Source organism: Durio zibethinus, chromosome 2 (genome assembly GCF_047325235.1).
Source record: "Durio zibethinus cultivar Kanyao isolate XHJ-2024 chromosome 2, ASM4732523v1, whole genome shotgun sequence".
In the NCBI taxonomy this organism is placed as follows: domain Eukaryota; kingdom Viridiplantae; phylum Streptophyta; class Magnoliopsida; order Malvales; family Malvaceae; genus Durio; species Durio zibethinus.
Genome location: NC_143163.1, coordinates 6,066,133 through 6,091,167, shown reverse-complemented (window position 1 = coordinate 6,091,167; position 25,035 = coordinate 6,066,133). Strand labels below are relative to the sequence as shown.

Sequence of the window (25,035 nt, the reverse complement as noted above, 5' to 3'; positions counted from 1 at the left end):
CACAACAGTCTCAACGTAATTCAAACAGAAAGGTTTCTGTCTGTACACCAAAAACCAAGTGATTAGCACTCACAATTTAGTTTAATGTATGTTCCAATGACATATTTACAACTACAAACAATGCCAGCTAAACATGAACATAAAAATCTTTGTGTTTATCGCCAAAAGCTATATAATCTATATTTTTAAATTCAATAATCAAAATTCAATTATGATGACTTCAAATACCAATAAAAGAAAAATGAAGAGCTTTTCAAGGTCAATCAACAAAATTACATACGCTGACACATATATATAGGCCCATATATAAGTTTGCAAGCATGCAAGTAGGTATATATGCACACCAGAAAGGAAAGATTATTTGATATGTTTTAACATTTTTTGAAATTCTAATATATCTTCGAACTCCCTACTTTTTATACTTATTTGTTTGAAGATGACATCTCGTGACATTTCGTGTATAAGCTACTTCGGATCTACAATCTCTAATTAAGTGCTAACTCTAATATTATTGTCAATTGATCCAAAGGTCAGTTGGCTTATCTATTTTAACTTAAATAGTGAAAGAGTGATTAACTTTAAGAAAACCATAAACGTTAGTTAATAATGCTGATTAATCACCAAGCAATAGTCCAACAATGGTGAAAAGGTAGTGAGTGTTGGGGGCATTTAGTAGTCTAAAGGGTATAATGGTTTTTTTCTTCATGAAGGGCCCCTGACAGACAACCAGGGGCATTTTGGACATTTTTGCAAACTTGACATGTCAAGTCGATCTCACACACTCAATGCTACATCAGTTCGACCATGTCATTATTGGTCCCTATTGACCTTTTACCTCTTATCTATAAATATAAGTATTCAGGCATTATAATCCCAAGTTCTATCTTATCATGACCCTTTATCTTTCTTTTTTTTTAACCTCCTTCATCTTGATTCTAACTTTTGTGTCGGAGTGCAAACATAGAGGACACTTTTTGCCTATGCATTTGATCACTCTTTTTCTGCTTTTGTTCATTCAGGAATATCATCACATCAAAGCTCAACACAAACATTTGGCACGCTAGGTAAAGTGTTTCCGATTCATTAGCCGAGAACAAAACAATGTTACCTAGGAAGAAAACTTTAGAAAAAGGAAAGATGGTCGTTCTTATCAAAATAGAGACACATAATAGTTAACACTTGGACCAACCTATTTTACAATAAGCTAGTCCAACCATGAAGCAGTTCCAGCCTCTAATCAAGCAAATATAAGCTCCCAAACAGATGTTACAGACTATAACCCTACTCCAAGCTTCGAAGGTTCCCGACCTAATTACCTCTAGCTAAGAAGTTGTGAAAAGGCAACCAAGTTATGAAGAGGAGGAAGCCTCTTCAGCCTTAATAGAAAAAGAACATGACACTCTTGCTCACCACTACCCTAGTCATAACTCAACACGTGTCATGACCCAACAATCAAAACAAACTAACCTAGATCCTCAACCAAACAAAGACTTAAAAGCTTGGATGCAAGCTATGGAGAAAGAGCTAAAGGCGAAAACAATAGCTTTTGAAGATAACCTCAAATTTTTAGAGATCTCGTCATTCACCAAAGAGATCGACAGAGCTAAAAGGTTTCAAAATGCCAATCTTAGAAGCTTACGATGGTACTTCTAATCCCTTCAATCATCTAAAACTTTATAGGACTAACATGATGATGCAAGGTACAAATAAAGCTCTTATGTGTAAAGGCCTTGTTACTACCCTTAAGGGCATAGCTCGATTTTGGTATAGCAATTTAAAATTGAGGTTGATCACGATATTCAAGGAGCTCAACCATTCATACTTGTCCAGATTCATAAGTAGTTGAAAAATTTTTTAAAAAAATGACGTTAAACTTAATGTCGACCCACCAAGGTTGTAATGAATCCCTAAAAAACTATGTCACATGTTTTAACGTGAAAGCTCTATAAATGAAAAATCTAAAACAATCAGTTGTTGTAATCACCTTAACAAGTGGACTCAATGATAGAGAAAATCACTTAAAGCTGACCTTGTCATTAAAACCACATAAGACTTTAGCTGACGTCCTACTTGTGGCTAAAAAATACATAAATGTTAAAGCTATAATAAGAAATAATGTAGGTGAGAGAAGCTCATCCTTTTTTCAGTGATCAAGGTGAGAAAGGCTCATTCCCCCTCCTCGATCACAAGAAAGGTAAAGATTTTTATGATTTTCTTTCAAGAAAAAAAATGATATAAGGCTATGAGCCCTAATGAAGAAAGAAATTATACTGCACTAAATACCTCTCGATAGAAGATTCTAATGCAAATCAAGAGAAATTTAAAGCTCAAATGGCCAAAGCCACTAAGGCAGAATACGATGAGGGATCCAACCAAAAGATATGCGTTTCATAGGGACGTAGGCCATAATACTGAGGATTGTGTTAACCTTAAAAATAAGATTAAAGCTTTGATTAGAAAAGGTCAGACGAGAAAGTTTATGGACCAAAGAAGACAAAAGTAGACCAAATCAAATTACATATAAGATTGAAAAGAGCTCACAAAAGATAAGAAAGATAAGTCAGAGAAAAAAAAAGCCTAAGGAGATTAGTAAAGATAAGAAGAAAGCTAACCTAACAATAATAGGCTAATTATCGAAATGATTAATGTGATTACTGGATGGAGCTTAACCTCGACCAAAAAAATGTCTAACCCAAGTATGATAATGACATTAGCTCTTTAGCAAAGAAAAAAAATGGAAAGATGAATTGATCTCATTCAGCTCGAAAGACTTAGAAGAAATGCAGCATTTCTATGATGATGTTATAATAATCACAGCTATGGTGTATCATTATATGGTCAAAAGAATCATATTCAATAATAAGAGTTCAACCAATGTCATGTATTATATCATCATGAAAAAATAGGTTTAAAAAAAATCAGTTGCAACCAACCATCATAACCCTGATGAGATTTAAGAATGAACAAATACTAGTGAAAGAGACTATAAAACTACTGACCTTTTTAGGGACAAAATCGAGGACAGTCACCTCGGTAATAGAATTCATAGAATAATATGATACTTAGCTAACCTAGCCAATATGTAATATGGCTCATAGGCTTAGCTCTTTATTTAAAGGTAAAATTTTCAACACCTTAGGGAGTTAGAGAGATGAGGGGAGACTAGTCTATGACGTAATAGTGTTACATCAGGATAATAAAAAGAAAGACTGAAAAGTAAATTAGTGGCTCGACTAAGATCAAGAATGCTAAAAAAAAAAAGACAAGCAACAAGAATCGAGGTGAAGTAAAAAAATAAGAGTAAAAACTTACAACATAAGATTGACCTGATAAAAATATTCTCTTAAACCGTTCTAAGCTCTTAAGCTCTAATAGAAAATTCATTGTTTGTTTTGTTTTTTGAACTTTTGAAATGATTTTGAAAATGATCGAGCTCTTAAGCTGGCATAAATATTTACATGTCATTTAGACTAAGCTAACACACTGGCCAAAACAAAAATTAAAATAAGAGCTACATTCTATTCAACCATATGTTTTGATCATTTATCAATAATATATTGATCATCACATTGGGATCTATCTTCATAGAAAATTATCCCTACCTAATTGAACAGAAAGATATAATTAACCAAAGACAAATAAAAATTGACCTGAACCAATATAAGACCTTGTGTCTATACTATTTTGGAAAAATATTCTCAAAAAACACATGTAGATCAGAACTAAATTCAAACACAAAGAATAGTTAATTTAACTCTTGAGAAATAACACAAACATATTTGCATAAACACATCTGACATGCTTGGGATTGATACCAAGGTGATATTCTATAGGTTGCATACTAGCCTGCACATAAAATCAGTTTGATAAAATAAAAGGATTTTTACCCTAAAAAGATAAAAAGTTATCGAGGAAAAAGTCAACAAATTATTACAAATAGGCTTCATTAGAGAAATTTACTACCTTGAATGAATAGCCAACGTGGTCATAGTAAAAAAGAATAATGAAAAATGGAGGATGTATGTTAACTTTACTGACCTTAATAAAGTATGTTTAAAAGATAATTTTTTTCTTCCTACCATAGATCGACTAGTAGATGACAGTGCCGAGCATGGCCTCTTTAGTTTAATGGATGCTTACTTTGGCTATAACCAAATCAAGATGTTGAAAAAATAAAGAGAAAACAGCTTACATCACTAAGAAAAGCCTTTACTGCTATAAGGTGATGCCCTTTGGCTTGAAAAATGTAAGGGTGACTTATTAAAGGTTGATAAACAAAATTTTTAAAAATTAGATCAACCACAATATGAAAATATATATGGATGATATGATAGTCAAAAGTAACAAGAAAGCTAAAAAAAAAAAGAAAGATGAAAACTTTTGTCGATATATCAACCACAAGCAATAATGGCAGAGCCTACCTTATTCTAATAAGTTCGAAAAAATTGTATTATCAATATGCCCTGAAGTTTAGATTCAAGGCATCTAATAATAAGATGAAATATGAAACACAGATAGTCGATTTAAGATTAGCAACCAAGATGAATGTTCAACATATAACTGTGTATAGTAATTTTAACTAGTGATTGATCAGATAAATGGTGAGTTTAAAACCCAAAAAAAAATTTAGAGATATTTGGACAAAGCATTTACCCTCGTTGCCAATTTTCAACAAATTGAAGAAAAAAAAATTCGAAGTTTGAAAACTTGCTGGTAGAGTCCATGTTTGAACTAGCCTCAAGAATAATGATAGAAAATTCATACCAAGTCCTAATGGAAGAATTGGTACAGAAAAACATCAAGAAGAAACTCGTAGGATAGATCAAGGAAAAAAAGACTTGAATAACCTCGATAAAGACATATCTAACTCGAAAAAGCTATCTAAAGATATGGTCCAAGCTAAAGCATTAATAAGAAAGGCTCTTTGGTACATGATATCAATAGAAAGTTGTACAAAAGATCTTTTAACCTGCCTTATCTGAAATGTGTGGATGACAAATAAATAAATTACGTCTTGAAGAAAATTCATGAAAAAATATGTGAAAACCACCTCAAACCTCAATAGCTTGCTTATAAAGTACTCAGGTAAGGCTATTATTGGCCTACCATTAGAAGGGATGCTATTGACCTAGTGAAAGGATGTGACAAATGCCAAAGGTTTGCCTACGTGCAACATTTTTCATCAACAGAGTTCATCATTATTATTAGCTTTTAGCCTTTTATATAGTGAGAAATAGATTTTCTCAGACCGTTCTCCCTTGTCATATGCTAGAAGAGATTTATTATGGTAACAATAGATTACTTCATGAAATGGCTTGAAGCCAAGGTCTTAGCCACCATAACGGAGGCCTAGGTCAAGAAATTTGTGTAAAATAACATAGTCTGTAGGTTCGACCTACCTCAGTTTATAATAACAGATAATGGTAAACAATTAAAAAATTTAAAGCTTAGAAAATGATGTTCAAACCTTTACATTGACCTAAGATTTATGTTAATTGCCCACCCTCAGTCTAACGAACAAGCTGAGGTCACGAATAAGACAATACTAAAGACTCTGAAAAAGAGATTAGATGAGGCAAAGGGAAAGTTGATTGATGAACTCCCCAAGGTACTATAAACTTTTAGGACAACCACTAAAATACTCATAGGAGAAATCCTCTTCCACCTAGCATTTGAAACATAAGCTATAGTGCCAATTAAGATTAGTCTTTCGAGCTTAAGAGTTGAGTTAAGGTAAAAAAAAATGAAGAAGTCCTAAGGGCTGACTTAGATCTAATTAAAAAATAAAGAGACAAGTCTCTAACATGAATAACAGCTTACCAATAGATAGTATCTAGTTATTACAATAAAAAAGTTTGACGTAAAAAATTAAAAAAGATAGCCTGATACTTAAGAAGGTTGAAGCCTCAAGAGTTGACGATAGAAATAGTAAGTTAGCTTTGACTTAAGAAGGACTATATGTGGATGATGAGATCATTTATGATGCAAGTTACAAACTATAGGATATGAATGGTAATTGCCTGTCGAGAACATGAAACACGAACAATTTAAAAGGACATTATTGTAGCTCCATTCAAACTGAGCTTATACTTGTAATCCAAAAGTCAAAAAGTTATGATGATCTCATTCATTAATCAGCCTAAGAACACTGTTTTTAACCTAATGTGTTCGATTTGAAACTTAAGGCCTAAACGTAATAACATTCATCTTAGTCTATGAACTTATGAGTAAACTAACCTAATAGAGCCTAATTTAATTCTAAGCTCACTCGAGCTAGGCTAAAATTCATAATATATAATTATTCAAATTAAATCAATTATCTTAGGTTGTCCAACCTAATCTCATAATAATTAAGTTTCGATGTCATTTTGTAAATGGTTATTTGAGCTTAAACTTAATAAAACTGAACTGAAACTTTGAAACAAAATGTTGTAAAATTTTCATTAGTAATTTCATATCAGTACAAAAAGAATTACTTTTGACAAAAATTGATTAGAGTGATTTTTTACTAAGGTTATAACAAAAACCCAACCTTACACTTAAATAAAAATTTACAAAAGTTAACAAAAAAAAAAAAGAGCTAAGCATCAGTAATAATAGCAGTTGCACCAGTATCATCAGTAATAGCAACAGGGACATTAGCTTGTTCTTCTTTAACTATACTTTTCTCAACTTTAGCAAGCCAAATAGCCTTAAGCTCGATGTTTAGTGCATCATCTTTATCTTTTTTTTTTCTTTTTTTTTTCTTATTGGATTGATTTGAATAAGGTTTCAATATGATATTGTTCAAGTCAATATAAAAGAGATCAAGACTAAGGTTAACAAATTTGAACTACACCTCTTTTTTCACCAACTAAAAGGCATCGATTACGTTCTCCTTGGAAAACTCTATCTGGACCTTGAAAAATTCATTGAAAGCTTTAAACTTTTTAATGGCTTTCTTTTTCAACTCTTTCTTCTCTTTTTTTACAGCCTCTAATTTGAACCTCAACCTAGCTATCTCAGCCTAAGTATCACTAAGTTTCAACTCAACCTGTTTTTTTATTTGCTCTGCTAAGGCTTTTTCGATGTGGATGTTTTCTAGTCTAATTATCAGCTCATCAATCTTCTTCTTTACTTGACCTTTTTTTTTGTGAGATGTGCTGAGGTTGAACCTCACATTGCTCAAGACATCCGAGTTTTTTTTATATTTCTCGCTAGGATGGTCACATTCTTCTTAGCTTTGAATAGGTGAGCCTTGGCCAGATATATGTGATGGACTAAACTTGGGTGATGTTATTCATAGGTGTAAGAGAGAGTTTTTGAAAGACTACATAGGACAAACTCAAATTTAGCAAAATAAAAAACAAAATAATGATGGACTAAGCTAAAGTTAAAGAACACTTACTACTATGAGGAATTAAGATTTTACAGAACCTTCTGGCCATGTCAAAGTTCTCAAAGGGGTTATTAGCTAGAGTATACTCCAGCCTCATACAAATATTTTTCAAGTTGGCCCTTAAAACCCTGAACTCTAAATTCTCCTTGGTAAGGGAAAAAGCATTGGCCCTTGACTTTTTTACAGAAAGAGAAGTTGTCAAGTGAAGCTCTTGGTGGGTTATGGTCTTATGCTTTTTGCTGGCACAAGAGTTCTGAGTTGAGGATCTTGTAGCTTATCCATCATAGGGTTAATGACCTTATTCCCCCACGAGAAGGGGTTTCAAGCTAAATTTTTTTATTCTAGGTCTTCTTAGGCCTAGGCTCATGTTAGAAGATGGAAAAGTTGAAGTTTTTCTTAGAAGACATCTTTACAAAATCGAGTTAAGAGTTAGATAAAAAAATCACATGAAATAAAAATCTTACAAGTTTACCTCACACTTACTCCTATACTTTGTCTCATTTATTATTTTGAAAGAGGTCAGCTTATAGGTATCTATGATGAGCTCTTTTTAAAGGTGTACTTTATTATTTTATTATGATCTGATAGGTCCAGGATGAAAAAAGTAACAAACACATCTACAAATTGATCAAGCTTATTTATTATCTCTCAAGCCTTAACCCCGACCTCAACCTCGATCTTATCATTTTTATTTTATTCTTACTTTTAAAGGTAGAAGAAGAACAGCTTTCAGCTGGAGCTCGAGTAATTGACAAATAATTTTTTATTGAACGAAGTTATAATGTAGTACTACCTCTTATCATTGGGGTACTTTTTAATAGAAAAAAATTTCTTGAATAAAAGGAGATCAAAAAGAATATCTAAGTGTTGACAAATAATGATAAAATCTATTATATACTATATAGAGTTAGGGATAAGCTAAGTAATAGTTAAATTATAAGAATTAAAAATTGAAACAAACAAAGAATGAAGTAGGAACCTCAAATCGACCATGAATAAATCCCAATATACTTAAAGTCGATATGGTTCTTGTTTATTAGTGACTTGATTTGATGAATTTGACATTAATATGCTATACCCCTCTATGAGAAAATGGAAGTTCATCCCTAAAACATTGATGTGATAAGTTGAACATATATTAAGACAGTTCTTAGGATTGGCCCTGCTTTTCAGTTCCCTTATTACGTTCTTAGAGGTTATACCAAAGTCACATAAAGTATATATAAGAACCTCAACCAATTCATCCTGCTCCCAAGAACTCACTTTCTCATCATCATATTCCCTATCGAGGGCACTATTTTTTTTTTGTTCTTCTTCAGAACCTTTATCATCGTCAGTTTTTATTGTCAGAAAACTTAGAATTTTGAGTAAGAGTAGGATTCCAAAATAGAGCAGTGACTGAAAGCACCATAACTTCAAAAGAAAATAAGGGAAAAAAAACACTCTATGAGAGAAAAAGTGTGTCAACAAAAGTTGACCAAGAAGGAATAGAAAAAACAACGAGAGCATTTATGGGTAAAAGAGCATATGAAGAAAAAAATTAATGAAATTAAAAAAAAAACAATCGAAGATGAAAGAAAGTTGATCATAGAAGATGGATCAACCCAAAAGATAAGAAAAAAAAGTTTGATTCTTTAAATCAAAATTTATTTGAGCACATAGCTCTTTTATTCTCAAGACTCGCTCTCTTCTTGCTTGAACATTCTCACCATTCTATAATGATTATTTCTTAGACATAGGGTTGAGCCAATAAATGCTCTTATGATAGTTTTAACCTCTGATAATTGGTTGGACTAGGTCATTGTCATCTTTATCTTACCAAAGCTAACCCTCTAGGCTCTACCTTAAAATTTCTAACCTTCTCAAAATTGAAACTAGAAGACATGATGAAAAAAAATGTATTGAAAAAATAAAAAGAGTAAATGAAAAGAAAATAATGATAAGGTTGGAAAAAAGAAAAGCTTTTAAGGTCAAAAAATTTAGATCGAACAGAAAGTAAAAAGTAGAAAGGTGAAAATTGAAAGCCCCAACAGACCTTTATATAACCATGCCTTAAATCAAATAAACTACTCAGATTATGCCACGTGTCAAAATGCCATTGAAAAAAGTATTTTCTCTTTTCTTGTTCTAAATTTTATCCTCAGATTACTTTTTTTCTTATTTAATAAAACCTCAACCACTTGACCTGGTTAAACCAACCATGCTAGGTGGCTCTCCAGATTGAACCAACCTAATGTACTGATGGCCACTTCATCACTAAAATTAAAAAAAAAAAAACTAAAATCCAAACTTTGAAAAAAAAATCTAAGTCCCACATTGACCAGGTGAACTCTTATCTTAATCTCGAATCATCTCGAACAAATGACATTTTGGCAACCTTCAAATTAGCCATGCACTCAACTCAAAGCACATGCGTAAGATCATATTCATATTAGGTTGGCCCATATCATATCACCTCAGGCCGTAGTAAAAAGCTAATTATCTTTTTATGCTTACCTTTATGTCAACCTTGGCCATAGGAGATCGAATCTCTCGTGACCTCCTTTAAGTTGGTCAACCTATGCGAAATGAACTAACAGTATGCCTAACAATCTAATATTCAGACTACATGGCAAAGAGATAGAATGTTATGAACATTTAATGGTCTAAAGGGTATAATAGCCTTTTTTTTCATTAAGGGCCCTTAGCAAATAGCTAGAGGTATTTCAAACATTTACGTCAACCTGACATATCAAGTTAACCTGACATACTCAATATCACATTAGCTCAATCACGTCATTATTGTCCCTCATTGACCCTGTACCTCTTATATATAAATATAGGCATACAGGTATTGTCATTCTATGTTTTATCTTATCTTGACCTTTTATCTTTCTTTCTATTTTACCTTCTTCATTGTGATTTTTGACTTATGTGTAGGAGTGTAAATATAGGGGATACTTTATGTCTTTGTATCTAACCACTCTCTGTCGACTTTCTGTTCTTTCAAGAATATCCTCACATCAAAGCTTGGCATAAATAGGTAGCCATTTGTCCAAGAAAATTCAAAACCACATACAATGTGACTTTTGAAGAACATTTTCAATTGTTTGACATGTAAAAGTAGATCTGACAAATGGATAGAACTTGTTTAGCTTTAATGATTCCACATTTTAAGTGATGGAAAAGCTTTTTCTTTCAATTCATAAAACTAGTAAGTTTCAATTTCACAAATTGTAGTGCCAATTAAAAGGTTTAAAGCCTATAGTTTTAGTTAATTCTAGCTGTTTTATTCAATAATAAGGCGATTGCTGCAAATTCTAATTGTTTTCCACCAAAACCTACTGTAATCATTCCTTTTGTATAGACAACATCAAGGTATTGGCCTAAAAACCCATGATCATCAGTCTATCTAATCTACAATACTAGATGTAAGCTCCATATTCATTATTCTTTAAGTAAATCTTTCATTAATTAGGGAAACTTTTAAGTATAAGCATCCTAATGAAAACAAGAAAAAAAGGCATAGAAGCAACAAAATTATTTCTTTTACCAATATCAAAAGTTAAAAAATTCATCTATTACAACCAACTGGTTTAATCTATAAAAAAATAAAAGAAAACCAAAATTAGTTTATCATTGATCCTAGGCTAGGCACTTATTTTGTCCCATACCAAATAATCTTCCAGCCTCAGTTTTAGGTGCAAACTTTACAATAAAGTCCTAATAGTATGAATTAACTTAAGATTGTGAACCATAATAAGTCCAAGTCTTTGGTCTTTAATGAATGCATTGATTCTCATGCTAGATTAAACCATTCCTTTTCCTAGACCCAAGGGTTGCTAGGAATTAAGTCATTGCCAAAGCGATATCCTTGCAAAAAATGGTACCTTCATAAAGAAAATTTCATAGCCATTATCTTGGCTCACAAAGGCCAAGTCTAGCTCCTAAGTAGCTCTCAACTTTGAGTTTGAGACATTGAATGAAGTTGTAGTTCAGGTTCTAATACAGCAAAATCAGAATCATTTGAATATATAATGGCCATTATTAACATAAACATGAAAGAACATGAAAGAAGCAAATACAATTCCAAAGACTTCCGTATTCATGATCCACTTTCAAAAAGAGAAGAGTCTCAAGGGGATTAAGAAGCATCTTGAATGGACCATTCATATGGATTTTCATTATTTGTAGTTTTTAATTAGGGCATAATAGTTTTTTTGTTTATCTGAACTCTATTGGCTAAGAATTGGTACCAGTTTAATATTGTTCTAACTTATTGTTTGGTAAAGATTTCCTAACACCAAATGAAGCTTTTTTATGTCTTTTGTTTCTGTTTTCATCCAACTTTTTTTTTAAGAATAGAAATTTTGACCTATAAAATATTTAATTTTAAATACTAGGAGTATGTATTTTTACAGAAAAGAATGGGTTCAAATGTCAAATTATCTAAAAGCAACTGAATCTAAAAGGGGGTGTTCTTAATTCACCACTAAATTTTTTTTATACATTTTCAAATTTTCTTCTAAAAATACCTACATATCAAATACCAATTTTAACCTTTAATAAATGAGAAAAATACCCTTAATAACTTATATGCCCAAAAATCACCTCGTCTTTCTTGGAATTGAATTTTCGATAGTTATATTGTATTTTCAAAAATTCATTTCCAAAAAAAAAATATAATTATCGGAAATAGATTATTAAGAACAAAACATAAGTCTTGTAAATTTCATTTTCGAAAATACATAAAAATTTTTAAATATATATTTAATTATAAACTTTTGATAACAAAAAAATCGATATCTCTAATTTTTGGCCCACTAAAAAATCTCAACTAATTGACAAATCTGATAGTAAGGATTGGCGGTTAAAAAATTAGATACTGTCAGATTTGTCAATCCACCGATGACATTATTAGCAACAATGTTCTATTGGGTGTTCAAGTTCGGACTAGTATGCATACATATCCATAAGTCATTGATGTGCTCATTCTTACTTGATCATATGTGTGAATGGAAGAGACCAAATTCTCAAGTACGCATGGCATAAAAATATTTCTATTCTGAGCCTAGAAAATCAAGGAAATGGTTCCAGCTTATTCCATACATATTGAGCACATTGATTTCAATTTTATTCATATATATAATTAAGTAAATGGGTTTATAATTACATAATTAAAATTTTTGATTAAAAGTAAAATTGAGTTTATCATATATAAAGATTCGAAAAGCCTATAATCTTTTTAGGTAATCATTTCTAAGAAGATTTAAGTCTTTTCAAAAATGAATATCTAAGAAACTTTGAGATTTTTCGAAAATGAATATCTAAAAAATTTTGAAATATTTGATAAGATTTGAATCTTTTCAGAAATAAATATTTGAAAAACTTTGAAACTTTTCAAAAATGAATATCTAAGAAAGTTTAAAATTTTTTGAAAATAGATATCTAAAAATTCTTAAAACTTTCTATATATTTATTTTTGAAAAATTTTAAAGTTTTTTTTATATTTATTTTCACGAAATTTGATTTTAGGAAGAGAAAAGAGAAAGAAGAAAGAATGGGTAGAAATAGAAAATAAAAAATGAAGGTTGGGATGTATTTAATAAAAAAAAAAAAAGTTTTGCATTTGATGTGTATATAAAAATAGAAGTGTATATAGCATTAAATGGGACGTATTTAAAATTTTCCTCTTAAAAGCAAATAAAATAAAACAAAATAAAACCGCTTTATCTCCAAATTGTCTACCTGTTCCACGCTCGCCGGTCACGACAAACACCACCCCTCTCTCTCTCTTGCAAACGAATTAGAACTTTCTTCCTTTACCACTCTCTTCTTTTCTCCTCAAATATTATTACCCACACAAATTTATCTTCTTGGAAAATTTCACAAAAGTTTCCCTTCTCCTTCCCGAATCACAACCGGAAAAACTAAAAAGAAAAAGGAAGAGAGGGGGGGCGGCATCGTTACTTCTGTTTTTGATGGCTTCAATTCCAACCCCGACGCCTCGTAATCTTTCTTTCCTTAGCCCCCAATTTCCTTCCTTAAATAGATCGTTTTACCCTCCTTCTCCTTCTAGGTTTCCTGATTCCACCCTCTGTCGCTGCTCCAATAATTCTTCCGATAATAATCCCATTAACTGGCGATGGGACTCCGCCATTCAAGACGTTATCAAGAATGCCATCAAGCGATTCGATTCCTACATGAACCCTTTCCGGAAAGACTCCACCACCGCCAAAGATGCATCCAACGACGGCGTTTCGGATAAGCTGAGCCGTCGAAGAGACGAAGAGGACGATTGGGATTGGGATTGGGATCGCTGGAAAAAGCATTTCGAACAAGTCGATGAACAAGAACGCCTCCTTTCCCTTTTAAAGGTATTTACGAATCTATGCTTCTTTTTGGCATTTTCTCAATAAAAGTGAGAAATTAATGAACTGTCTTTAATTACATGCTTTAACAGCAATCCCTTTTTTCCCTTTTAACAGTTGCAGTTAAATGAAGCTGTACGTAGGGAAGATTATGAGGGTGCAGCTAGGTTAAAGGTTGCAATTGCTGCTGCTGCTACAAATGACACTGTTGGCAGAGTCATATCCCTCTTAAATGTACTAATTCGATTCTTTTATTAATTTTTTTTCAGAAAAAAAGATGTATTTCCATTGTTCTTACTCACCTGATTTCTCGACACTACAGAGAGCGGTAGTGGAAGAACGTTTCCAGGATGCAGCATTTTTACGAGATAATGCCGGTGCTGGATTGGTAAGTCAACTTTTTTAAGGAAAGAAAAAGGAGAACTTTTTTTTTTTTTATAGTGGTTAAGTAAATATTGAATTTTTTTTGTCTTTGGTTCCTTCCAGGTGGGATGGTGGGCTGGTCTTTCTGATGATACCCAAGATCCTTATGGTCTAATTATACGTATAACTGCCGAGCATGGCAGATATGTTGCTAGGAGTTTTAGTCCTAGGTAATCAATCCCATGTTTTTTTTTTTTTTTTTGGTCTGGGACCCTCTGGTGTCCCGTAGCCACTTTGGTTCCCGACTAATCCGGAGTTGAGCCAGATTGGACCCCATAAGGGGCAAGCTCTCCCAGGCCAGTTTTCTCCATTCATAAAACTCGAAACCAAGACCTTACTTACTTAAGGGGAACCGAGCACCTTGCCACTCAGACCAACAGGCGTTGGTCAATCCTTGTTTCATACATATATATGTACCTATATATATATATATATATATATATATATATCATTTGTATGTTTGTGTACACATGTATATGATCTACTACTACTAAGCATACAGTTAATACGTGGAACATTTCTTGTGTGGATATTTTGCACTGGCTCCTGTTCTATTATGCTTATTGCTTGTACTTATTGATTTGTAATTTCAATGAATGTTTCTAAGTTATTGTTAGACTGATTCTTTCTTTTCAGGGAGCTTGCTACTGCATCAGTCGGTGTACCGTTGTTTGAGATCTTTCTTACTGTAAATAAGAAAGGTGAATACAAACAGCAGGTATCTTTTGCTTCTGTTCTCTTTTTATTTCTTCATAGTTTTCTGATGTTTGAATCGAAGTATTTTACTTAGACAGCAACAGTTTCTGTTAAATTGACAGAAAACCTGGCTTGCAGTAGGTAACTTTGGGAAGTCACCCACGTGTTTTCTATTTGTGTGCATGGATCTAATGATAATAATTCTTGAGCTGGCATTTTTTTTCTGTTTTGATAATTCTTTATTGGTGTATGAAAGTAAATCAATCTTGTATCTAGCTTGATGAAAGTTTTTCATCAATTAAATTGTCCAATGATTTTCAGATTATATGTGTATATCTTTGTGGATTGTTTATTATATGTGTGCCTGTTTCAGTGAGGCATTAGTTCAGTAAGCTGTAGGTATGCTTGTAGGAAGCTTTGAAAGAAAAAAAATGCATTTGATCTAGCAAATGCATTTAATAATACCTGTATATTCCATCCAGGAACCCTGCTCAGCATTCATAGTTTTGTGGTCAATTTGTAGTTTCATTTAATGTTTCTTGAATGCAATCTTATTTGGTGTTTTTTAGGCCGTGTACTTTGAAAGGAGTGTTTTCCGAGATTCTTCTATGGTGTCTTCCAAAACATCAGGAGCCACCAGCCGCTCGAGTCCATCAGGCTTCAGTGAAGACAAAAATGATCTTTTTGTTGCGAGTACTGAAGATGAAGAAGATGGTGATGATGAAGATGATGATGGTGCAGATGATGGATCTGATATGGGTGAGGGACTAATTGGTTTTCAAAATATATTGCGAGATATGATTCCTGGTGTAAAGGTCAAGGTCTTGAAAGTCTCTGCACCAGGAAAAGGTGACCGAGATTTTATATCTAAGTTGATTGAGCAGATAGTAGATGAAGAAGATGAAGAAAAAGATGCTGGGGTAGAAAGTATAGAAGTGGATGATGAAATTAAGAGTGAAAGTGACCAAGAGAGAGATCAAATTAAGATGGATGCTGATAGTGGAGTTATTGATAGTGATAGGCCAGGTGAAATTGCAGTTAAAGTTGTTGTCCATGGTCTTGTACAAAAACTTTCTGGCAGTATGCCTACAACAGAATCACTTAGAGTGCCTGCTAAGCTACTGAAAAAGGAGCGCCTAACATTTTCCTTTTCTATAGAAAAAGACATAAATCAACTTGATTCAAGTCGCAAGACAAGGGGTTCATTGGACAGAAAAGCAAAGGTTCAAGGTCAACGCGACATAGAGAACATAATGTTTGATCTTGCTAAATCTATTGGTGGAGAGAAGATACCTTTGAAGGTAGGTTTAATATATTGAATAAATATTGATGAATAATATTTGTAGAATGAGTTCTACAGAGCATTTCCCATTTAAGTTTTTACTGTAGAATGCTTTGTTTGCTAACTGGTTTCAACCATGCAGGTGCTTAAAGATGTTGGTGAATTAATAAATCTCACTCTCAGACAGGCTCAAAATCATCAACCTCTATCTAGATCAACAACTTTCCATCGCATTGAGACTGCAGCATCACCAGATCCTCTAGACGGTGATTTGCAACACCATCTGTTCAGGGTTGTTAATTATTTGATGAAATAATCATTTGCTCTCTCTCTCTCTCGCTCTCTCTCTCTCTCTCTCTCTCTCTCTCTATTTAGGCTACTTTCTGTCATCCTTTACTCTGTCTGTTTTGTAATGATGGTTATTCTTGTCTATCATAGAATTATTGTATTTACAATATTTTTGTTTGATCAGGATTATATATTGGTGCACATGGGCTTTACACTTCAGAAGTCATTCATCTTAGGCGCAAATTTGGTCAGTGGCAAGGGGATAGTGGGACTAAGGAGCCTTCAGATCTTGAATTTTATGAATATGTGGAAGCTGTTAAATTAACTGGAGATCCTTATGTACCAGCTGGCCAGGTGATTTCATTATTTAATTTAACTTTCTGTTATGATCATGGAGTTATAAAAGAGGATTATTTATGCATGTGAAATGCAGCTGAATCTCTCATTATTTTCTTTAATTTAGTGGTTCCTACTCCCTGCTTTCCCCCACTCCTATTTTTTGTTTATGTATGTTTGTCTTTGAAATGATTATCTACCTTTATTTGGTTTGTTTCCTAATACCTTGGAATTTCTATAGGTAGCATTTCGAGCTAGAGTTGGTAAAAGATATCAGCTCCCACACAAAGGGATAATTCCTGAAGAATTTGGAGTGGTACATTTTATCTTACATTGTTAGCTTGTAAAAGTTTAAATTTGTTGCTATCCTTTGTTTGAATTTTTCTTTTTGATACCCTCTTCAAATGTTAAGGAGATCTGTGGTCTTATTTGCAACTTAGGTTGCTCGATATAAGGGACAAGGGAGGCTTGCTGAGCCAGGCTTTCAAAATCCTCGATGGGTTGATGGCGAGCTTGTTATTCTTGATGGAAAGGTTTATCTCGTTTGTCTGATAATTTATTTGATTTGATGTCTTTATTTTTCAAATGGATACTGATTATTTGGTGTACTAACTTGCTAATTCGAACAGTATGTCAAAGGAGGGCCTGTTGTTGGATTTTTATATTGGGCACCTGAATATCACTTCTTGGTGTTCTTCAATCGACTAAGGCTTCATTCATAGTCTGTTTGTATATAACATATGGGCATTCTTATTATTTGTTCAGATAAAACGGGGTAAGTACTTCCTAACTGTAAAGTAGGTGTAAGAAATGTGTCTGAATTTATTTTCATTGCCTCATGACTCTTTTGGGTCTACTCCATATTTCTGTTTGAATGGTAAGCCTATTAATTCTGCTTTCATCCGGATAATTTTCCTAAATGCTCTAATGCCTTGTTGGTTTAGACTGTAGACTTCATTTAGGCATGTGGCATCAATTATAGTCTGCAAAAGTGATCAATTGGTATATTTTGTGAACAATTGAGTAAATATCTGATTTCACTACCTCCTTTTTCCACCCCTCCCAGGTCCAGTCATGCTTGGTATGTCCTATTTGTGAACGATAAGAGATTATTATAGCATGCAGTAATGTGTGTATAACACACACACACACACACATATATATATCTGTTTGTGTATGTGTCAGGGTGTGTGCGTATGTGTGCGCGCGCGTGTGTGGGTTTGTATGGTCGCATTAATGACATTGTATTAACTTGCGGATCCATCTCCAGAGGAACTTGATTTGTATGCTTTTTAAAAATAATTGTTATTTATAAGGTTGGTATCAGTTTGTGTAATTAAGAGTAAGCAGTATGGGATATTTTCTTTGGGATATTTTCTTTTCCTTTTCTCCCTCTAAAATATCACTGAAACATAGCATTTAAGGGTAACATTTGTTAGATTTCTTTGCTATTTTCATTAAATATTCAACATTTGAAAATTTCCTTAATTGTGTGTTTTGCAGTTCAACACGATACTTGTCACTGAATAGTGGAGCAGCAAAGAAAGCAAGTGATTTGAAGGCCCACCTGACTTATTGTTTCTGCAGTAAACATATTGATTCTATGGAAGTGACCATTGAACTTTGCAAGATTCAGTGAAAAACCATTCAGTCTTTCTGCTGCCTGGGTTCGTGATAAGTCCTTTCCTTCAATCCATCTCGTAATTTTATCATGTGTCCATCATTTCCCAAATCAAGGCCTATCTGAATCATCATAGCAATAGGTTCAGTTATTGTAAATTTTTACAATTCTAACTACATCCGAGGTCGTAGATTGAATTTGGACTTGCAATAGTGAAATACGCAATGCTTTTGGATGGCCTTATTTTGTGATGCAGCTAGCTGATAAGCCTCAAAATGAATCCATCTGTAATTATCTTCGTTTTTATTTCCTTTTGCTCAATGATAATCAATGTAGCCTGAAGAGCAAAATTGTTACTCAAAATGTATGCATTTATTTTTGAGTTGGTCTAGATCATGAAGTGCTGCAGAAGGCATAAATTTCAAACTTGACATATACTAATACATGCTATTGCTTGATCTTTATTTAGAAGAAAGTGAGGCTACTAATGTCAAGATAGCCTGTTTACATTACATGCCATGCTTCAGATAGCACGAATCTCAGACCTACTGGCTGCAGTCCGCAGTAGTTAATTGCCTATTTGGAGCACCAAATGAGACTTCGTTTGCTATCTTGGCTCCCCTTTCTTTTGCCATGTAAAGGCCTACATGATGCATAAACTCCTGCAACAATAAAATCAGCAAGTCAAGTGATTTTCGGTTTACCTCGATTCAAATCATGTCTTGCAAATACGAATCCGACTACCTGAGGGTGAGGCAAAGCTCCTTTGGTGTTTCTGGCAATATGAAGAGGAACATCAAAGGTTGCACAGGCATTTGAATACACAATAACATCCATGAGAGGAGCCAGGAAACCTCGATTCCGCGCTGATAAAGTTGAACACACGAAATCCAGCACACAGATATCTGTGCATATGCCTACTACCAATAACTGTGACCACCAAAATCATGGTTTCAATAACTCATATCCAACTACCTGGGAAAATTCTGAAAAAGAAAAAGCAATTAAAAATGCTTGACTCTAGCACCGCTACTGAAATTTTGTATTGAGTTCTTACAACTTTAATCTGGTTGTTCTTCACCCAATCCACAAAAACATTCGAACCATCAACTTCCATCGAACCCAAATATCCATCATAGCAATCTTTCCGCCTGATTGTCACGTTTGTTTCATTTTCTATCCATCGCAGAGCTGCATTTTTAAGAATATTAACCAAAGATACGTGAGAGAAAGAAATTTAACCTGTTTTGTCAACTCTAACATCAAAACAATGATATAATTGATACAAAGAAATCCGAACAAGACATTGATCTAGAATTCATCATATGGGCCTAAAAGGAAAAGTAAATGTATACCTGGAACCAAATTTGATTCATCGGTGCCAACAATACAATGAGGAGGATAGGGATCCTCGGGCTTGTCAGGATGATGAGAATCAAGAAACGCCATAACAGGCAATTTCTTCTCGCAGAAAAGTCTTGCCAGCCTTGCCGATTCGCTGAGCATCCCCGAAATTTGACTGTTGGGTTCTCTTGGAGCCTAAAACCAAAAAATTATTGCTATAAAGTTCCTGATTGAATGCAAAAAACACTTTCTAACATGATCCTTTTCACCATACATGCTTACACTTGGATATGTGCATATTATGAGTGTGTACATACAAAGAAAAGTAACCTCAAATATAGTTGTATGACATGGGAAACATCTATCATATCAAAATAGTTAAAGGGTGATGACAGATACCAGATTTCCAGCACCGACAGTGCAGAAGCCATTGATGGTATCCACAAGAACAAGACCAGTCACAACATCTTCAGGCAAAACCACAGCCTCCTGCTCAAGAGGGAGCTCGTTCTTCAAAAGGTCAACTGTTTGGGATACCATTTTTCCAATTTATTAGCAGTTTACCTCAAAATACAAAACCAAAATGAGGTTATATGATACAGCTTGAAAAAACCTCAATTATTGGATTTAGTCAAAAAGGTTAAATAATTAAGAGGATAAGACGTGCGGATCCATCCAACATAATTTTCGTAGACAATTGTAAAGAGCTTCTGTTTCAACTTTTCTTGATTGTAATGGTATCAGCTATCATGCGGGATGCACGGTACATTTGGATGTAACATATTTTCCAGTCATGAATAAGGGCCACAGTTTTTGTATCTCCTAAAGGATATTTTTATAAGATGTTCGTAGAGTGGATTCACAATAAAGTTTATAAATTAATCACACACGATTGACTCCTAAAATTTAAGAGTTGTCTTTAAAATAATTTTATTTAATTATTAAAAAATAACTTTTTGGAAATGTTTGGTTTGAAGAAAAGTAATTTTTTTCTCATAAATCTTATTTTTAATAATTTGATTCCTTACTTTAGTTCACGGCAATGTGATTTTTTGGGTTTTTTAAAAATTTTAATAATATTAAAAAGTGAGAAAATAGGGGAATAAAAAACCTCTAATCTTCTTAAAGATTTTTAAAAATTTAGAAGGAAAGTGAATTTTTTTTCCTTTAAATGCTCTCATTTAATTGCATTTTCAAATTACATAAACAATGTTATATACTTTAGAAACGTAGCAATTTTTTATAAAATATTATGAAAATAATTTTTTTGCTCAATATAATTTTTTAAAAAATCACATTTTTAATTCAATATTATTGAAATCTTCACAAAAGTTATAATTAAAAACATGATTTTTGTTGAAAAGATGAAAAAAATTATTTTTCATAATTCAGCAAAACAATATTTTTAAAATAAAAAATGTGATCTTTGTTAAAAATATGAAAATATGGCTTTTCAAAATTTAACAAAGGTGATGCTTTTCAGATAAAAATGTAATTTTTATTGAAAAGATGATATTTCTAAGATAAAAATGCAGTATTTGTTATTAACATAAAAAATATATATTTTATAGAATTCAACAAAAATAACATTTCTAAGATAAAAAGATGTAGTTTTTATTGAAAAGATAATGTTTCTAAAATAAAAACACATTCTTTGTAGAAAACATGAAAAAATATTTTTTAAAAAATTTAATAAACACAACGTTTCTAAGATAAAAAATGCAATCTTTATTAAAAACATGAAAAAATATAGTTTTCATCAATAAAAACGATGGTTTTAAGATAAAAATATAGTTTTTGCTAAAAAAAGAAAAAAATATAATTTTTAGAATCTAATAAAGATGATGTTTTTAAGAAAAAAATGTAGTTTTTATTGAAAATATAAAAAAATATATTTTTTAAAATTCAATAAAGATAACATTTTTAAGATAGAAATCATAATCTTTGTTAAAATTATGAAAAAAAATATATATTCAAAATTTAATAAAAACGATGTTTCTACAAAAATAAATGTAGCTTTGGTTGAAGAGACAACATTTTTAACATAAAAATATAAACTTTGTTGAAAGAATGAAAAATGTATTTTTCAAAATTCAATAAAGATAATGTTCTATGATAAAAATATAATTTTTGTTGAAAAGATGATTTTTTAAATATAAAAAATGCAATCTTTCTTAAAAATATAAAAAATAAAATACAAAATATCTTTATTTAATATTATTACATATAAAATCTAAAACATATGTACTAATATTATTACACAAAATTTGTTTTAGAGAACCCTCGAAAATCTTCAGGAGGGAAGGAGGTATACTACTCATTTTCAACTCCCATATTTACCTTACCATCAAGGTCAATCCTAGTGTTTTTTTGTGTAAAGACAATAACATTTTGACAGTAATTAGAATTATAATATTATATTTATTAAAAAATATAATTTTTTTTCAAAATTATTTAATTTCAACAAAAAAACATATTATTCACATATCAATATAATGGATGTCACTTGTTATTCATACATTATTAAAGATAATATAATAAAAACTTTTATTAGGTAATTTTACATTCTCATGAATCAAATACAAAAAATTTTACATCTTCTAAATCAATAAAACAATAAAATCACTTATCTCTTTTTAATATATTTTTTTCTTAAATCACTTTCTCTCACAAAATTTAATAATTCATGAATAAAACAATCATTAATATCTTTGAGGTTTGTCAGGCCAAAAGGCAAAGCTAAAAGTAAAATCTTAAAAAACATTTATTTTTCTTGTAAATACCCATTTTGTCTAGTATTAGTTAATTATGCTTTTTTTAATTTTAATTTTAATTTTTTTCTTTTTCTTGGCCTTTTTTTATCTTGTTGCCTAAACATCAAATACAACCATCTTCAAATCCAAATTTTTTGTCACTGTTAAATCACACTGTCAACCATTGGCAACCACCTTAATAGCTAGTCTAATTTTAGGCAATCAAAGTTCAACAAAAATCTTAGACTTTTTGAGATTTTGATCTTCATTTGGCTTTATAAATAAATCCACACAAAGAACCCACAAAATTAGAAAAAACCAATCTAAGAAAAAAACTTAGATAAAAAAAAGTTTCACCAAATTTAAAAAAAATCTTTCTATAAAAAAGAACCCAAAACCAAAACAGAAACCAAATAACCAGAACACAAAAACATAACCCCTAGTAGTAGGAAACCACAACGCCAAATCAAAAAAACTTTTCATTTTGGTTGAATCTTCCAAGCTTGATTTATGCCATTTGGAGCCATTTCTTACAAAAATAGACCCAGATCTGTATTAAAGGGGTTGAGGGAAAGTTTTTTTTTGGTTTTTTGGCAACTAACGTCAACAAATGGCAAACGACACGACTCACTGGATTATGGGAGTAACAATAGTTGGTTGGGATTTTAGAAAGAGAGGGAGTATGTGAGAGAAAGAGTTAAAGAGAGAGGAAGAATAAGGAAAATGAAATAAATTTTTTTGTTTTTATAATTAAAAAAAAAATGAAACGACGTCGTTTAAAGGCCAAAAGATTCGTGCATGGATCGAGGTCCACACACCTGACCTGTGATCTGATCTTATCCCCTATTGATCGGTCTAGCTGAACCAATTGACTAAACCATCTAAACCACCTTTTTTGACCAATGTTGACCAAAGGAATTTTAGGTATTTTATCATAACTTTTTTATTTTTTATTTTTTTACCCAAATTTTTTATATATTTCTATTATTTAATTTTTTATTTTTTTGTTATTTTTATATTATTTTTGTATAAAACTCTTGATAGAAAAATAAAATAAATGGTAGAAAATATAAAATATTTTTAATTGAAATTAATTTTAAAATAATTGTTAAAAATAAACTTAGGAAAATTTTAACTTTTAATTTTCTCTTAAATAATTTTAAAATAATAAAATGAAATAATGAAAATTAAAATCTTAAATGAACAAGAGAAAGAAAAATATAACAAAAAAAAACAAAAAATAATAAAATAATAATAAAATAACAATGAAGTCACAAGTGGTGACTTTATTAAAAATATTCACATAAATAAAATTTTAAAATATTCTAAAAATATTAGAAATATTTTAGAATTTTTCAAGTATATAAAAAATAAAAAATAAAAAAATAAAATCACAAATAGTGATTTTAATAAAAATATTTAAACAAAAAAATTTTCTAAAATTTTCTAAAATGTGTTGAAAATATTTTAGAATTTTTCAAACATAAAAATAATAACAATAATATTCATTTCGAATAAATAGCAAGAATTAAATAAATACAAAATATAGTAATCACAATAGTAATAAAATCACAAGTAGTGATTCTTAAAAAATTATTTTTCAAAATATTGCCATAAGTGTTAGTAAGATTTTTTAAAATCTTTTGAATAAAATTAATAAAATATAAAATACTTAAATTGTCAAAGTAAATAAAATTTTACAAGAATAAAAGTCACAAGTGGTGACTTTATCAAAATTTCTTAGGCAAACAATTTTTAATCCAAATATTCCAAAAGTGTTGAAAATATTTTGAGATTTAACCAATGAATTTTTTTCTCAATAATAAAAATAAACAATAAATAAATGTTCCAAAGTAAATTAAATTTTTCTTCAAAAATAAAATTAAGAGAAATCACAAGTGATGATTTTCCTCTAATTTTTTAAATCATACTACTTCACTTCAAAATATTAAAATAAATTTGACGACGAAACCCTTTCAAAGAAATAATTGATTTCTTTGAAAACACTTAAAGTGAAAAAATTTCTTAAGTTATATCAAAAGTGTCGAAAATAACTTTTGAAAATTTTCAATAAAAATAAAAAAAACGATAAGGTAGTAAAAGACTATTTGAACAAGACTAGTTTAGGATCATATAAGATTAATTGGTACCGTTTTTAGATAGGTGTTGTGGGAGTGTTATAACATTTCCTACATGTAATCGTACTCCTGAACCCAACCTTAAATTCATAAATCAAAAGATAGGATTGGTGGCCAATTATACATTGACAAAAAAGATTGATAATGACTCCTGACTTTTTACATTTAGTGATCAAGTCCCCGAACAAAAAATTATTATGATAGCTTGGTGACTCCGTTGGAGACTTAGAGAGTCAAACCAAAAATTAATTTTAATATGATCATAGGTCTTGGCTGAATAGTCTAGTTTTTTTTATTCGTTTATTTTATTGATTCATTTAACTAATTTCTCATTTATTTGTTTATTTATTTGTTTGAAAGGGGTTTAAAAATCTGTTTCATCACACAGTGCACATACATATCATAACATAAGCTCTAGACCGGGGT

At 31.3% G+C, this 25,035-nt stretch overlaps 2 protein-coding genes across 3 annotated transcripts; one reads left to right on the top strand and one right to left on the bottom strand.

The window, feature by feature from the left end:
- The first annotated feature begins 13,107 nt into the window (after positions 1-13,107).
- LOC111309075 (protein EXECUTER 1, chloroplastic-like) lies at positions 13,108-18,765 on the top strand. 2 transcript variants are annotated; one of them, XM_022907916.2, is made up of 12 exons: positions 13,108-13,734; positions 13,846-13,962; positions 14,051-14,116; positions 14,215-14,321; positions 14,788-14,869; positions 15,417-16,148; positions 16,272-16,395; positions 16,602-16,771; positions 16,995-17,069; positions 17,194-17,286; positions 17,383-17,528; positions 18,257-18,765. In XM_022907916.2, exons 1-11 carry the CDS (start codon positions 13,339-13,341, stop codon positions 17,473-17,475), a joined length of 2,055 nt encoding a protein of 684 aa, XP_022763651.2. In that variant the 5' UTR covers positions 13,108-13,338; the 3' UTR covers positions 17,476-17,528; positions 18,257-18,765. The 2 variants fall into 2 exon arrangements, with proteins under 2 accessions (XP_022763651.2, XP_022763653.2); XM_022907918.2 differs by having other exon boundaries at positions 16,272-16,421.
- LOC111309076 (nicotinamidase 1-like) lies at positions 18,725-20,285 on the bottom strand. Its single transcript, XM_022907921.2, has 5 exons — positions 20,118-20,285; positions 19,730-19,913; positions 19,432-19,565; positions 19,119-19,304; positions 18,725-19,036 (listed from the first exon to the last, which is right to left on the bottom strand). Exons 1-5 carry the CDS (start codon positions 20,256-20,258, stop codon positions 18,920-18,922), a joined length of 762 nt encoding a protein of 253 aa, XP_022763656.2. The 5' UTR covers positions 20,259-20,285; the 3' UTR covers positions 18,725-18,919.
- Between the last annotated feature and the right edge of the window lie 4,750 nt (positions 20,286-25,035).

What these genes read in the sequence shown, in the direction of transcription:
- LOC111309075 (XM_022907916.2), top strand. Translation starts at nt 13,339, where the DNA reads ATGGCTTCAATTCCAACCCCGACGCCTCGTAATCTTTCTTTCCTTAGC. An exon ending in TTCCTGAAGAATTTGGAGTG is followed by an intron (nt 17,070 to 17,193) that starts GTACATTTTATC and finishes TTTGCAACTTAG; the next exon opens with GTTGCTCGATATAAGGGACA. An exon ending in TTGTTATTCTTGATGGAAAG is followed by an intron (nt 17,287 to 17,382) that starts GTTTATCTCGTT and finishes TAATTCGAACAG; the next exon opens with TATGTCAAAGGAGGGCCTGT.
- LOC111309076 (XM_022907921.2), bottom strand. Translation starts at nt 20,258, where the DNA reads ATGGTATCCCAAACAGTTGACCTTTTGAAGAACGAGCTCCCTCTTGAG. An exon ending in AGAACAACCAGATTAAAGTT is followed by an intron (nt 19,305 to 19,431) that starts GTAAGAACTCAA and finishes TGGTGGTCACAG; the next exon opens with TTATTGGTAGTAGGCATATG. An exon ending in GAGCTTTGCCTCACCCTCAG is followed by an intron (nt 19,037 to 19,118) that starts GTAGTCGGATTC and finishes TTATTGTTGCAG; the next exon opens with GAGTTTATGCATCATGTAGG.